This window comes from Mustelus asterias, chromosome 7 (assembly GCF_964213995.1).
Source record: "Mustelus asterias chromosome 7, sMusAst1.hap1.1, whole genome shotgun sequence".
NCBI lineage: Eukaryota > Metazoa > Chordata > Chondrichthyes > Carcharhiniformes > Triakidae > Mustelus > Mustelus asterias.
In genome coordinates, this window is record NC_135807.1 from 72258954 (window position 1) to 72275026 (window position 16073).

General features: G+C 39.9%; 1 protein-coding gene across 3 annotated transcripts in view; it reads left to right on the forward strand.

Moving 5' to 3' along the window:
* Positions 1-13328, forward strand: part of ythdf3 (YTH N6-methyladenosine RNA binding protein F3) — a 38000-nt gene extending 24672 nt beyond the window's left edge. For all 3 annotated transcript variants that reach the window (XM_078216255.1, XM_078216256.1, XM_078216257.1), the window contains 2 exons: positions 1579-3144; positions 12369-13328. In XM_078216255.1, the coding sequence (XP_078072381.1) occupies positions 1579-3144; positions 12369-12389 (1587 nt within the window). In that variant the 3' untranslated portion in view covers positions 12390-13328. The remainder of the gene's footprint in view (positions 1-1578; positions 3145-12368) is intronic.
* The last annotated feature ends 2745 nt before the right edge of the window (positions 13329-16073 follow it).

Consider the following 16073-nt stretch of genomic DNA (forward strand, 5'->3'; position numbering starts at 1 on the left):
GTGTTTAAGGTGATGGTGGTACCGTAATGGTTCTGAAAGAGATCTTGGGAAAATTCATTTGGCCTGATGCCATGTACAAAGCATTGTTGATCTATCTTCAGACCCAAGCATTTTTAAAAATGAAAGTTAGAGTTATTTTTGACAATCTTAATTTCTGAAACCTTTATTAGTGAGCACAGGCACTATAATCTTAAATGTAGTTTATTGAGCTGGAAATCTAAATGATAAAATATGAGCTTTTTATGTGACTGGGGAAATGCCAGCAGCAACAGACATGAGGGCAATGGGTAAAATGATTGTCTTCTGTATTGTAATTTATGATTTTGAAGAATCTACTGGTAAGCTGCACAGACCAAGAAAGCCCCAGGTTTTGTCCCTTAAGATCACCTAAAGTTGCCTCTACCTTTTAAATGAGGAATTGTAAAAAATCTACCAGTGGTCTTGTTTTGAATGTTAGCCACTAATACCTACTTGAAAATTTGCATCTGGGGATATAATTCCTACTTGCACCTTTTGGTCAGCATTTATCACTCAAATTTTCAGATGAAGATTGGCTAGTTGGACAAGGGGTGAACGGCTGCTTATCAAATCAAAAGGAAAAACATTGGGTATCAAAATAAAAGGAAAGTAGTGCGGGCATTTCGCTGTTGTTATGTTGCAGTTTTAGATATGTTTTTAGGAGGCCTTTATCTATTAAAGAGCAAGCCTCTTCAAAAGAACTGCATTTATATAGTCTTATCGAAAAAATTTCTTCGAGGTTCCAAACACTTGCCTGGTGAAAATTAATAAATGTCATTTTTGTTTTGGAATTACAAATATGTGCTGTTGGAAATCATTGTAGAAATCTCCCTTGAGGCAGATCAGTTTTTCTGGTTGGGGTTTTGGGTCTATTACACTTCGCCTGGATCTGGGAAGTGCATATTTACTGAATGGAATAGACATTTTTTGTTTCAGATTCAGCTTTGTTTGAATTGACAATTTGAAACCGTTTAGGAGTTGTGAATGTGTAACTAAAAAAATACTTAAAGTATATCACTTTTTAATATGGCTGATAATTTCTGCAAAATAATCAAGTGTTTTTGTTTGTTTTGTATTAAATTTGTTGTGATAGACACTACTGTGGGGTTGTTTAGTGTGAAAGTTGCATATAATTACTTGCCATTGAAGTCGAACCAAAGGTTTAATCATCTTGCAAGTAAATTTGTGCTATGTCTGGAAAACAAAATCAGTCTGCTCCAGTTTATGGATAAACTTTCTTAACCACGGACAATATTTTTGAATTGATTTATTAATTAAAAAATAATAAAATCTACCTCTTAATTGGCCGGAGGATCTGCCTGATGTCACTTGACACCTAACATACCCAGGAAGGTACCTTGAGGTCTTAAAGGAACACTAAGATAAATGCAGCTGCATTTTGGTAATTGTATGTAAGAATGTACAATTGCTGATGTCCTTATAAACTGGTGCATCTTCTGTCTTGCATGAATGGCTCTACAGAAGTTCTGGTAGTACATATGAAAAATGTATCATCTTTGTTTATATGTTCATAGCTAAATTTTGTTTAATTTCTTGCAGAGCAACAGCTACCCACCAATGTCCGACCCATATATGCCCAGTTACTATGCTCCCTCCATTGGATTTCCATATTCACTGGGTGAAGCCCCCTGGTCAACAGGGGGAGATCCTCCAATGCCATACTTAACAACTTATGGACAAATGAGTAATGGTGAACATCACTTTATACCGGATGGTGTATTTAGTCAGCCAGGGGCCTTGGGGAGCACCCCACCATTTTTGAATCAACATGGATTTAACTTTTTTCCTGGGAATGCAGACTTTTCTACTTGGGGAGCAAGTGGATCTCAAGGGCAGTCAACACAAAGTTCTGCATACAGCAACAGTTATGGATACCCACCTAGTTCTCTTGGAAGAGCCATAGCTGACGGACAAGCTGGATTTGGCAGTGACTCTTTGAGTAAGGTGCCTGGCATAAATAGCATTGAGCAAGGCATGACTGGACTGAAGATTGGAGGAGATATGACAACAGCTGTCACTAAAACTGTAGGTTCTGCTCTTAGTAATACAGGTATGTGCAGTAGCATTGTTGCTAATAGCACCCCAGCAACAACCACTTCAGCACCTAAACCTACATCTTGGGCTGCTATTGCTAGGAAACCAGCAAAGCCTCAGCCCAAACTAAAGCCTAAGACTAACATGGGAATAGGTGGGCCTGCAGTGCCACCTCCACCTATAAAACACAACATGAATATTGGAACTTGGGAAGACAAAGGCAATGTGCCCAAAGTCCCACCTGCACAGCAAGTTATGCCTCCTCAAGTTGTTGTTCAACAGCATCAGCTTCCGCAGCAGCCGATTGCTATTCAGACCCACCCATCAAATCAACAACCGCAGCACCCAGGACCTCAGCAACCACAATCTCAAGGTCAGCAGCAGCCACAAAACCGTTGGGTGGCTCCTCGCAATCGGGGAGGTGGTTTCAATCAGGCCAGTGGAGCAAGTAGTGAGAGCTTTGTGTTGGGTATAGCATCATTAAGCACTTCACCATCTGGAGGAGAAGTACATCCTGTATTGGAAAAACTAAAGGGCATACACAACTACAACCCCAAAGATTTTGACTGGAGTCTGAAGACAGGCCGAGTATTTATAATTAAAAGCTATTCTGAGGATGATATACACCGTTCTATCAAGTACTCTATTTGGTGCAGTACTGAGCATGGTAATAAACGTTTGGATGCTGCTTTCCGCTCCCTGAATGGTAAAGGACCACTCTATTTGCTCTTTAGTGTAAATGGAAGTGGACATTTTTGTGGCGTGGCTGAGATGAAGTCAGCAGTGGACTATAATGCTTTTGCTGGAGTATGGTCACAGGATAAGTGGAAGGGCAAGTTTGAAGTGAAGTGGATCTTTGTGAAAGACGTACCCAACAACCAGCTACGGCATATTCGATTGGAAAACAATGATAACAAACCAGTTACCAACTCAAGGGACACACAAGAGGTGCCCCTGGAAAAAGCCAAACAAGTGCTTAAAATAATTGCTACTTACAAGCATACCACTTCAATCTTTGATGACTTTGCACATTATGAAAAGCGTCAAGAGGAGGAGGAAGCCATACGTAGGGTAAGTATAAAATAATTATTGAACTGATATAGTCTGCAGCTCTGATATGAGTACTGGTTAATTTTTTTAGTCTCTGATATCTAGCACATGAGCGTACAACATGCTATAACATATAAATGCATTTAAATGTAAATCAGAAACCCGTACTGTACAAGAAACTGTTCAGTGTGTTGCACATTATCAGTTACTGGTCTCAGATCTTTGGAACACTTTTAAAGATTCAGATAATTGTCTTTAGCCTTTGAATTCAATTGGCACATTAATTCTATCCATTGAAAATTTTCAAAATTGACACAGCTCTATAGATCTCACTGAACTTGAATGAGCATTCAGGTGCAATTGACAATTAATGTTTCTTCAATGTATTATGTTTGCTTTAGGGTTGAACTTCTGGTTACTCAGAAATTATCCCTAAAAGAAGCTTAGAAATATTAACCACCTTCAAGCCAAATCGTAGTTATCCAAAACAATTCAGTGTCATCGATGCACATAAAAGACAAATAAAAGACACATCAAATGCTCTTCCATATTCAGATAAACACTGATGTGCTATGGTGCTGTCTGGGAGATTTTAGGCAGCTATAATATTTATTACATTGCCATATTCTTTATATGGCACAATGTAAATATCAGAGTTTTTAAAAATCTGATCATTTGTGATGTGCGAGATTTATTAAACGTAAGGAGCTTGCTGTGACAACCCCTCAGAACTGATCAACAATTTTGGTGCCATGTTGCAGTGCACACACGGAGGCAGAGGGCATAGCTGAGGTACTGAATGAGTACTTTGCACTTGTCTTTAACAAGGAAGAAGATGCTGCCAAAGTCACCGTGAAAGTAATTGAGAGATTGGATAGGCTAAAAATTGATAGAAAAGGAATTAGAATTGCTGGCTGTACTTAAAATTGCAAAGTCTCCTGAATTTAGATGGAGTGCATCCAAGGATGCTGAGGGAAGTAAAGATGGAAATTGTAGAGTGTTGCGATTAGAGTGATGAGTTTCCCAGTGACTGACAGAATCGCACAACAGGATTTTATGTTTTTAGATTTTTACTGTAACAAACAAGCTAAAATCAACGTAGTTGCCTACTAAGTAATGTGTAGTCCAAATTTTAGAAGAAGATATTTCCCTATTAATTAATTCAACCAAAAATACTTTGAATGTTCCTTAACTCAGTCTTCTAAGTGTCCTTGAATTGACTTTCACCTACGAGGCCCACTCTGACAAGACTTTGGTCTTTAAATCTCCGCATGAAAAGAAAATCCATTCTCCTTGGCCTGCTGAGTGGCTAACATTAAAGTCTTTTCCTCTGCTAATGCTGCGCTTTGGTGCTTTGATCTCCCTCTCCAGACCTGAGTCTGAGAATCTGTGCCCAGATAGCCATGGTGTGATAGGCCAGCTGTCTGTCTTTCGTGTCAAGATGTGAAAACTGGCATTTGATTTTCATAGATTTCAGCCCGGGCTTCTTTCCCCACGACAACCAAATCATATGGGCCTGTCATGGCCAGAGTTAGTATGATCTCACTATCCCCCCATTCCAAGATATTCTGGCTTTACCTTAAATTAAAGTAGACAGTCTCTGATAAGGTCCCACATTTGTAGCAGGAGGTCTTGACCATAATCTTCCAATTCTTAGATATAGGGTAGTGCAATAGGAACAAAGAAAATTACAGCACAGGAACAGGCCCTTCGGCCCTCCAAGCCTGCACCAACCATGGTGCCCGATTTACCTAAAACCCCCTACTCTTCCGGGGACCATATCCCTTTGTTCCCATCCTATTCATGTACTTGTCCAAACGCCCCTTAAAAGTCACTACCGTATCCACTTCCATTACCTCCCCCGGCAACGAGTTCCAGGCACCCACTACTGTTCAAAAAAAAATCTGCCTCGTACATCTCCTTTAAACCTTGCCCCCCTCACCTTAAACCTATGCCCCCTAGTAATTGACTCTTCCACCCTGGGAAAAAGCTTCTGACTATCCACTCTGTCCATGCCTCTCATAATCTTGTAGACTTCTATCAGGTCTCCCCTCAACCTCTGTCGCTCCAGTGAGAACAAACCAAGTTTCTCCAACCTCTCCTCATAGCTAATGCCCTCCATACCAGGCGACATCCTGGTAATTCTTTTCTGTACTCTCTCCAAAGCCTCCACATCCTTCTGGTAGTGTGGCGACCAAGATTGAACACTATATTCCAAGTGCGGCCTAAGTAAGGTTCTATACAGCTGCAACATGACTTGCCAATTTTTAAACTCAATACCCCGACCGATGAAGGCAAGCATGCCGTATGCCTTCTCCACCTGCATTGCCACTTTCAGTGACCTGTGTACCTGTACACCCAGATCCCTTTGCCTATCAATACTCTTAAGGGTTCTGCCATTTACTGTATATTTCCTATCTGTATTAGACTTTCCAAAATGCATTACCTCATTTGTCCGGATTAAACTCCATCTGCCATCTCTCCGCCCAAGTCTCCAACTGATCTATATCCTGCTGTATCCTCTTGATGGTCCTCATCGCTGTCCGCAAATCCACCAACCTTTGTGTCATCCGCAAATTTACTAATCAATCCAGTTACATTTTCCTCAATCATTTATATATATATTACAAACCTGAGGAACACCCCTTGTCACAGCCCTCCATTCAGAAACGCACCCTTCCACTGCTACCCTCTGTATTCTTTGACCGATGTGGAGATGCCGGCGTTGGACTGGGGTAAATACAGTAAGAAGTCCAACAACCTTGACCGAGCCAGTTTTGTATCCATCTTGCCAGCTCACTTCTGATCCCATGCAACTTCACCTTCTGCACCAGTCTGCCATGAGGGACCTTGCCAAAGGCCTTACTGAAGTCCATGTAGACAACATCCATAGCCCTACCCTCATCAATCATCTTCGTCACTTCCTCAAAAAGCTCGATCAAGTTCGTGAGACACGACCTCCCCTTCACAAAACCATGTTGCCTCTCGCTAATACGTCCACTTATTTCCAAGTGGAAATAAACCCTGTCTCGAAGAATCCTCTCCAATAATTTCCCTACCACTGGACTGGAGAATTGCAAAAGATTACAACCTTGTTCAAAAAGTAAGTGTGCAACTACAGGCCAGTCAGTTTAACCTTGGTAGTAGGAAAGATTTTGGATCCAGTAATGTGCAACAGAATTGACAATTTGGACAAATGTGGATTAATTAAGGGGAAACAAGCATGGATTTGTATTGAGGCAAATCGTCTATAACTTGGTTGAATTTTGAGGTGACAGAGGTTTGATAAGGTAATGCAGAAGGTGTGACATGCATGGACTCACCAAAGCTGTTGGATAAAGTACCATGTAATGGGTTTGCCAGCTGAATTAAAGTTCATGGGAAAAAAAGACAGTGCAACATTGGTGCTAAGTTGGCTGGGTGACGGAATAGTGGTGACCACTAGTTTTTAGGACTGAAGGTAAGGTGTCAAGCGTCAGTAGTAGAACACTGCTTTTCTTAATGTGTAGTAAACACTTCGACCTAGATGTACAGGGCACATTTTCAAAAGTTGCAGATAATACACAATTTGGAAACATAGTGAACTGTGAGGAGGTCAGTGATTTGAGTTAGAGATAGTGAGGGTGGTGGAGTGGGCATGACAGAGGAAATTTAACATCGACGTGTGAGGTAATACATCTCAAGAGGAGCAAGTCATGGCACTAAAAACTGAAGGGAGATTGCTAGAGTTGCTCAAAATCCTGAATATTATAGATAGAAGGATATTGTGGCATGGTGGCACAGTGGTTAGCACTGCTGCTTCACAGCTCACAGGGACCCGGGTTCGGTTTAAGTTTATTTTATTAGTGTCACAAGTAGGCTTACATTAACACTGCAATTAAGTTACTGTGAAAATCCCCTGTCGCTGCACTCCGGCACCTGTTCGTGAGCTCTGAGGGAGATTTTAGCATGGCCAGTACACCTAGCCAGCACGTCTTTCAGACTTTGGGAGGAAACCAGAGCACCTGGAGGAAACTCATGTAGGCATGGGAGAACGTGAAGACTCCACACACAGTGGCCCAAGCTGAGAATTGTACCCAGGTCCCTGGTGCTGAGAGGCAATAGTGCTAACGACTGCCACCATGTCGGCCTTGGGTGACTGTCTGGAGTTTGCATGTTCTCCCTGTGTCTGCATGGGTTTCCTCCCACAGTCCAGAGTTGTACAGATTAGGTGGATTGGCCATGCTAAATTACCCCTTGATGTTGCGAGATGCGTAGGTTAGGGGGATTAGTGGAGTAACTACATGAGGTTATGGGGATAGGGTGCGATTTTCTGAGTCAGTGCAGACTCAATGGGTTGAATGGCCTCCTCCTGTGCTGTAAGGATTCTATGATTCCATGATTGTTCCCATGGATGGAAAGGCCACGAAACAGAAGACATTGATTTAAGATGGTTGGGAAAAGAACAAACAGCAACACAAAAAATCTTTTTACTCGAGTGGTTAGGATCTGAAATGGACTGCCTGAGAATGTGGTGGGTGCAGATTCAATCATGGCTTTCAAAAGGAAACCGAATAAATGCCTCAGAATTAGCATGACTTCAGGGTAAGTGGACCAGTGAGTTGCTCTTGCAGAGAGCAACATGGACACAATGTGTTGAATGGCCTCTTCTGTGCTGTAATCATTCTATGGTTTTATGAACTAACTCCAGAACATCAAATGAAAAAGACATTTGAAGACTGTTATATTTTTGCTTCTGAGTTAGATCTATCCATTTTTCATACTGTATAGTGTATGATTTGGTCAGCGACCAGTAAGTTTTTATAAAAGTAGATGAAAATTGAAACTCTGTGCATTTACAAAGAGAATAAAGGCTCATGATTCAACTGCTTTAAACAAACAATAAATTTTACTGTACAGATTCCACAAAGCAAGCAGTCAATCCTATTTAATTCTCTAAAATACAGAATTAACACGAGGTAAACATGAATTCATAGAATTGCTACAGTGCAGAAGGAGGCCATTCAGCCCATTGAGCTTGCACCGACCACAATCCCACCCAGGACCATAACCCCAAATATGCTAATCCTCAGCCGATGGCAGTTCTTCTCAACCTGAGATGTACAGGTACAATCCTCAACAAAATGCACACTATTCCTGATCTCACCCAGATCTACTCCCAGATCCAGCCATCTGGTCTTGAACTGAGCTAGCCTGTTTGAGGTCGAATCCCTGGCTTTACACTCCAGCGTTTAAACGCAGGCAAGCTTCTTAGCTGCACAGGTGCTGCTGTTCACTTTCCACCTCGAGCAGCTCATGAGCTTCTCTGAGCTCCAACACCCTACCTGAGCCCCCCCACCTCGCCCAAACCACCATTTTCCCCCAGGCTTCCCTGTACCCCAGCTCCACAGAGCAGAGCCACTTTCTGCTGCATATCCAACTCCGGACTCTCTCCTCACGTCCCAGAACCCTGGTTCCATGGTCAGGTTTTTATGCCAGATACCAGTCACCTGAGCAATCTTTCTGCATGCTATCCTTTAGCCACTGTCTTTGAGGATGTGCAGCCTGTCCCCCTGCCGCTGCGTTTGTATCAGAAAACTAGACATCCCGGGAGCAGTAATCCTCCCAGAGCGGCAGGCAGCAGTGTCGGATTCCCTCATAAGTCATTTCCCTGTTAAGTGTGCCTGGATTATTTTTGTTAACTTTGTCTCCATATGCTTTGGGCATTAAATTGTAAAGTCTGAGAATAGTACACTGTTTCATGGCCCATACAATAGGCACTATTAACACAAATAATGCCAGGATTCTTAGCGATGGGGCAAGTTGGTTGACCCATTTATTTTGTTCTACTTAACAGTAATTGGCTAACAATTCAAATGCATCAATAAAATCATCGAGACTATTGGTGACTAAAATTTGATTGAATAGAATGGCTGGCCCAGGTTCTGCAGCTTCACTTAGCAGACTCATTGCTATTGCATATTTCTCTCTCTATTCAAAAGCAAGCACATTTCCAGCCTCATGCTAGCACTATTTGTCCTTCATGGCATCATTTGTGTTGCTGCTCCTTCTCTCTCCCAACACCACCACCCTGCTGCCTGAATTACATGTTCTTTAACTGAAGCTCTGTGGCTGCCAGTCTTGAGATCAAGTGCCTTGCATTTAAACATTTTTATATAATATTGTTAAATTTTAACTGCTTTGAATTGGCCTCATCATCACTGCAACTCTGGCAGCTATCAGAAATTATTATAAATTTGAGTTTGCTGTAGCTAGCCTCTAGGGTTCAGTGATGTTAGGCATTCCTGCAAGTGATCTGAGCACCTTATTTTTATGGAAATTAACTCACATTAGATTATATTTAGTTGTATCAATGCATAGGAAGATCACTACTATACTAAGGGCAGGCCCTTTCCTCATTTCCTCTGCCTCAAATCCTCTGCCTCGTGGACTTGCGCTTTCCTTTTCTGTTGCTGGTCAGAGCCTCCCATTTTCTGGTTCAAATTGTCTAACATGACTCTCTTTCTCCCTCTTGGGCTCCATTTCTTCAGTCTTCCTTTAGTCGCCTCCTTCAGCAAGTTCATGCCTTAGAATATGGCCAGATTAAGTCAGTTCATACCCAAAACTGAAACAAAATGGGCCAAATTTTCATTTTCAGGAAATCTGATAGCATTTATGGTTAGATGGACTTTCCCCTGCACTGTTTGTTTTTAGTTTAGTGTTAGAAGTTGCATGTGAGACCTGATTGAACAGCACGATCGCATGTCGCAATCAAATTCAAGATTGTGAAATTAATAGCATGAGGGCCAATAAGGAAGTCTAAATTAGAGTGGATGAGATGAATGTCAAATCGGGTATAGAAAGGGAAATGGGGAGGGAAAGAGAGATTGGATTAAAAGAAACAGAAGGAACCATTTTTCTTCAAATGACAATTTTAATATCTCCAACCATCAAAATGTGAAGGGATGAGGGTGGGAATTTACGATCTCACTCGGGTGAGATCGTAAAGTCCAGCCCGAGGCCAACGGAGATTTCCGTTCTGTGAGCTTTGCCTGCCCCGGAATCGGGGCGGGCGAGGTGGTAAAATTCCAGCTTGAGACTCTACAATTATAATGCTTAGTTTTTGATGCGAGAGGGGTTAATTTAGCATTAATTAGAAGTATCATGTGATTAAAAGGATATTTAGATTGGAATGGCAAGATGTGACTTTCTGTGGAGAGTTTAGATTTTCCCTATCAAGTAAATAAAATGCCATTCAATGCATTTCAATGGTGAAGCAGACAGTAAGATACTGTTTGCATCAAGTTAACAGTGGAGAGGCACAACTCTTGACGACAATTTCTGGATATTTGAGTTTAACAGCATATCTCCCACTTGCCTGAAGTAAAAGTTTATTTAACGTTTATTTATTAGTCACAAGTAGGCTTACATTAACACTGCAATGAAGTTACTGTGAAAATCCCCGAATGGCCACACTCCTAGCTTATTTGTAGTTTGAACCATAGAATCCCTATGATGCAGAAAGAGGCCATCTGGCCCATTGGACTGCACTGACTCTCCAAAAGAGCACCCTACCGAGGCTCTCCCCTCCATTCTATTCATGTAACTCCCGTTCATTTACCTTGGCCAATCCACCTAACCTGCACATCTTTGGACTGTGGGAGGAAACCGGAGCACCCGGAGGAAACCCCCACACACACTGGGAGAAGATGCAACCTTCACACAGACAGTGACCCAAGCCAGGGATCGAACCCGGGTCCCTGGCGCTGTGAGGCAGCAGTGCTAACCACTGTTTTGTCATATTAACAGAATGCCATTAGCCTCACTGCTACTTTGACATGAAAATCTGGGTTAATGTTCTTCATACCTATTGTATCGAAGGATTATATTTACCTGTATTTTTTTAAATGTTGATTAACCCATTATGGATTTGCAACATTTATTCATGTTCTAAATATTTATCTTTATAATAGGAAATTCTATACTATCCCAACCTCTGTCTTAAAACCAGCCATTTATCTTTGTTCCACATGTTGTGTGCTTATGGAATCATTGATAATCACAGTGCCATTATTATTATAATTACAGTAGTAGTGAAATTAAGTGGATGTAGATTATTTATTTTTCTGTTCTCTATCTTTTTCAATGCCTTATTTATTTTGTTAAATATTTATCTTTTATCTAATGTAATTTTATCTAGTTTTGTACCAAGTTACCCAAAGCCAGTCCTTGGCTGAGAAAATGAAATTTGGATCTTAACAAATTGTGAAATGCGTTTGGGGATGTGTTATTAGTGAAGTAGTTGTTCTATATTGTTAAACGATGTTATCGTCAGGTGTTGTCCCTCCCTCCTTCAGCTGCCATCATCACCCCACTCGGAAAACTAATCCTTCAACCCACTGTCCTTGCAAACTCCCATCGCATCTCCAACCTTCCTTTCCCCTCCAAACTCTGCTCCCACCTTCCCAGAACTCCATGTTTGAATCCTTTCAATCAAGTTTCTACCTGTGCCACACTTTCAAATAGCACTTACCAAAGGCATCCTATGTGACCGACGTAGGTAAAACTTTCCTCCTCGTCTTTTTTAACCTGCGTGTAGTCTTTGACACTGTTGATCACATCATTTTCCTCCACTGTTTCTCTGCTGTTGTCCATTTGGGTGGGACTGACCTCACCTGATTCTGTTGTCTATCTAATCATAATGTGGAGATGCCGGCGTTGGACTGGGGTAAACACAGTAAGAAGTCTCACAACACCAGGCTAAAGTCCAACAGGTTTATTTGGTAGCAAAAGCCATTAGCTTTCGGAGCGCTGCCCTTTCGTCAGGTGAGTGGGAGTTCTCCAACTGCGGCCCTCACAGCCCGACACTGGGGGAAGGCTTAGGGGTGAACACGGGGGGAGGGGTGAAGGGTGAACAGCGGCGTGCCGGTTACAAGTTACACTATTGATAGCTACGCCTGCTGTTGCCTAGGCCCCAAGCTCTGAAATAGCCTCTGTGTACCTCTCCACTCCTCTACTTCACTTTCCTCCTTAAACCCTATCTTTTTAACCAACTTTTGGTCATCTGACCTGATGTCTCTCTGTGGCTGGGTATCATTCTTTGTTATATAATGTTCCTGTGAAGCACTGTGGGATGATTTATTGGTATATCCATCTCATCGATGTATTTCAAAACTAATATATTTATACCATTTGCAAATATTAAGTTTTGTTAATGTGGTTGAAGACAGATATTTAGCACCTATATTTCTGTGCTGTTTTTACAGGAGCGCAACAGAAGCAAATAGTAACTGAAAGGACATGCTGTACCAGAGTTACAACACTAATGACACGAACCTTGGAAATTTACTAGTATCTTCCAGGAACCATGGTTATTGGAACTTTACTGCTCAAGGCAACCTCTTTTGAACACTTGAACACAAGATTGGCTTTCCCTGTTGGTTCTCATTGCTGCATTTGCCCTTATACTGTTGTCTCACAAAACACATTTGAGCGTTATATGTCAAGCACTTTTTGCCTTCCTAAAGCTTTTTATCAATAACTGCTGTCTTTCTAAACTCATCCTCTTAGTTGAAATCCAGAAATTGAATGAATGTGAGAAACCAATTAATCTTTTATTTGGATTTGTTTAATACTAACAATTAATGAGTGTAGTTTGGTCAATGATCTGAGATTTCAGTGCTTAGCTCTTCAACATACTTTTTGTGTTGTAGGATTTATTTTTAAGTTAATTTTTGCTCTGCAGAAACCATTTGGATATCATGTAATTTTTAGTTCAAACTAATAAATCCAATATAATACCTATGTGAAAACTATTGTAGTAAATAAAGCAAATAAATGGAATTAATATTTTGCCAAATGTGAAACGAACCAGAAGTTATGCAAGATTCTTTCCCCAAATTATTCCTGGTTTTGAAATATAATTTTTAAAAATGTATGTGCAACCAGTTGAATGCAATGCTTTTTTTTCTTGTACTATGTATTACATAGGCTTCAGAAAGTGCATTTGTCTATGGAGGAGATACTAGATGTTTGATACAAACATTGATGACACTGTCCTAAGTAAATGTACCTCGGTTTCATTTAACTTTTTAGACTTCTGTAATGTCTTTTAAATATAACTTCCTAGCTTTGAACGTTTGCCTTTCTGGCAGATTACTATCATGGAAGTGGAAAATTTTCTCCTCTAGGTGATTCACTAGCTTAATAAATCCAATACTTGTTTAGCAGGTGTTATGGCATGAGTTAATTTATGGCGTTTCACATCTTCACAAACTACTTCACAGGAAATCAACCAACTTAGGAGCTACTGAACCCATAGTCTCCTGTTTACGTAGACCACTATATTGAGTCTCCGACATGATTGCCTTAATTTATAATATGTATGTTCAGTAGGTACCATTAGCCTAATAAATAGGAGAAAAATGGACTTTTTATAAGCACAGAACTTAAAATCATTGTTCATAATTTGAAGTCTATTTATTTTAGCACACTTTTTCAATGTATTTAAATTTGGTAGTAGCCTAATGTGATCTTGTTGTGTGTTTGTAATGTCCAAGGTCAATTAAATCTATCAGATTAAGTTAGGGTTTCATATTTAGAATTTGTGGTCCCCAAGTAGTTTAAACCGTATTGTGTACTTGAAGCCTAAATAACAAATTGCTACTTTTGCTTTTTAGTCCTGCATCCATTTGAATTAAATGAACTAGTATAAAGACAATTGTGTAAGTTAGCCTTAATATGTTTAGCTCCTATGCATTTACATCATGGAGTTCCCTGATTCAAGTTTCACATTTTGTTTCTTACTACCATACTGGTATCAGGTGGTGCATTACTGGCTAAAATAGCTATCTGTAAAGATAGAACATTTAGTAAACCATTCAAGCTATTTCTTATTGTCGTCTTTTAACAGCATTTTTTTATGAACTGTTTTTGATTTCCCTCTGATTTAGTAAGTCTATTTGTTTCCTTGTCCAAATTATTAGACTGCCAGTGTTTGGGGCAAAGTGTGATTTCCTGATTCCTTTCATGAGTTTTTGAAACTATTTTATTAGAACAGTAGCCTTATTACCCAAAGCATTGCATGCACCTCTGTCTTTCACTCTGTATGTTGCATGGAGTAATGCATCTTTTGCAGATCTCTATAAAGTAATTATCAATGCAGTTGTCTTTAAATGGCAGCAAAAGAATATTCAACTGGGAGCTTTAATGTTGCAGTTCTGTTCCCTGATTTAAAAGAATTGAGTGTACTTTAGTCAGAATAATTTAATTTAAATGTTAATCTACTTCAATCCTATTTTTTAATTGTGGATCTGTAACAGTGTTTTAAAATTTCAAACTGAAGTGGAATGTTTTTTTAAAAAGTGCATATGATTAAAGGAAATGAAGGTATTGCATGAATGCAAAAATACACGATTTGATTTAGAAAACAATACTTTTTTTAAAATCTCGGACTTATCGTATGAGTGTCAAATTTGGAAGCTTTTCAAAATCCTGATGGGAACCCTTATGCTAATATACTGCTGATATAACTTTTGTTCAGTAAAGATAATTTTGGAATGGCTTTATAAAACTGAACTTTTATTATTCAGGCCATTATCCAAGAAACAGAATATTGCAATCATAAATTTAAATTGCATAATATTTAGAAGGTCTATTTCTGATATTTCTTATATGCAACTTGATTAAAAACTGGCCTTGTGCTATTATACTACTTTTAAAAAAGAACACACACTGCTGTTTTCTGCTTGCTTTAATAAACCATAAGTTACATGTTACTCCATTTACTTTATCCTCCCACTCACCATTGATCACTTCCCAATCTCTATCACAAATTTTGAATTGCTGTTTCATGTTTAATTAAAGATCAAAAGATCAAAGTGTCTTGCCTCATTAATTTATGGCTATTTGATGTTTCACCTTTCAGGAAAACCTGTATCTTGTCTTGTGCTGATTGGATTGTATAAATTTTGTCTATCTAATTCATAGTTTTTGTGCATAGCTTATCAGTTGTATATATGAAAAGTTCACCTGAATATCTTAACATTGAGATAGACATGGAGAATTCAGAATTATCATAATTGTTATAGTATATAGACAGATTTGTTCCATGTGCAGGTTAGTGTGTTAAGTTATAGAAGAAAGCTATTTTAATATCCAATGTTGTATGAGGATGGAAGTGGGCTGAATTTACCAGTCCAAGACATAGTTTTGTCAGACTTTCAGAAGAATTCACCATACAGATTGCATACCTTCGTGCATTCTACTGTTAAGTATTCACTCATTTCGACTTACTTTTACAAAGCACCTTTTATCATAGTATAAAATGTGCCAAGGTGTTTTGCAGAAGTGTTGCTGGACAAAATTTGACACCTAATGCTATCATCGTAGGACCAACAAAAGCTTGGTCCAAGAGGTGGCTTTAAAGGAGTACCTTGCGACAGGTGGAGAGCAATAGGTGTTTCCAGACTTTCGGCCCTAGATATCAGAAAGCGTGTTCATCAGTCATGGGCTGAAAGAGCACGAGACCAGCATTGGAGCAATGCAGAGTTCTCTGAAAGGGTAATAGGGTTGGAGGAAGTTATAGAGGTGGGGAGGAGTAAGGTCATGAAGGGATTTGGACACTAGCATGAACCAGTGTAGGTCAGAGTGGTGAAGGCTGAATTGTACTTAATGTGAGTTTAGATACAGGCAGCCGAGTGCGTTATGTTTATGTCCGGTGTAAGATGAGGTTGAAACCCCTCAGTCTAAACTTCAGGTCTTCAAAACATAACAATATTGGATTTGGGTTTCGCAAGAACGGGCTGATTGTGTACAGTTGATACTTCACTTTTAGAGCTGAGATTGCAGTTTCTGTTGAGAGACTGGAAAAACATGCATTTTTTAAAAAATGTTCAAGATGTGGGATTCTGACCTGCTTTTGCAGCCACAGTATTTATATGGCTAGTCCAGTTAAGTCTGGTCAGTGTAAC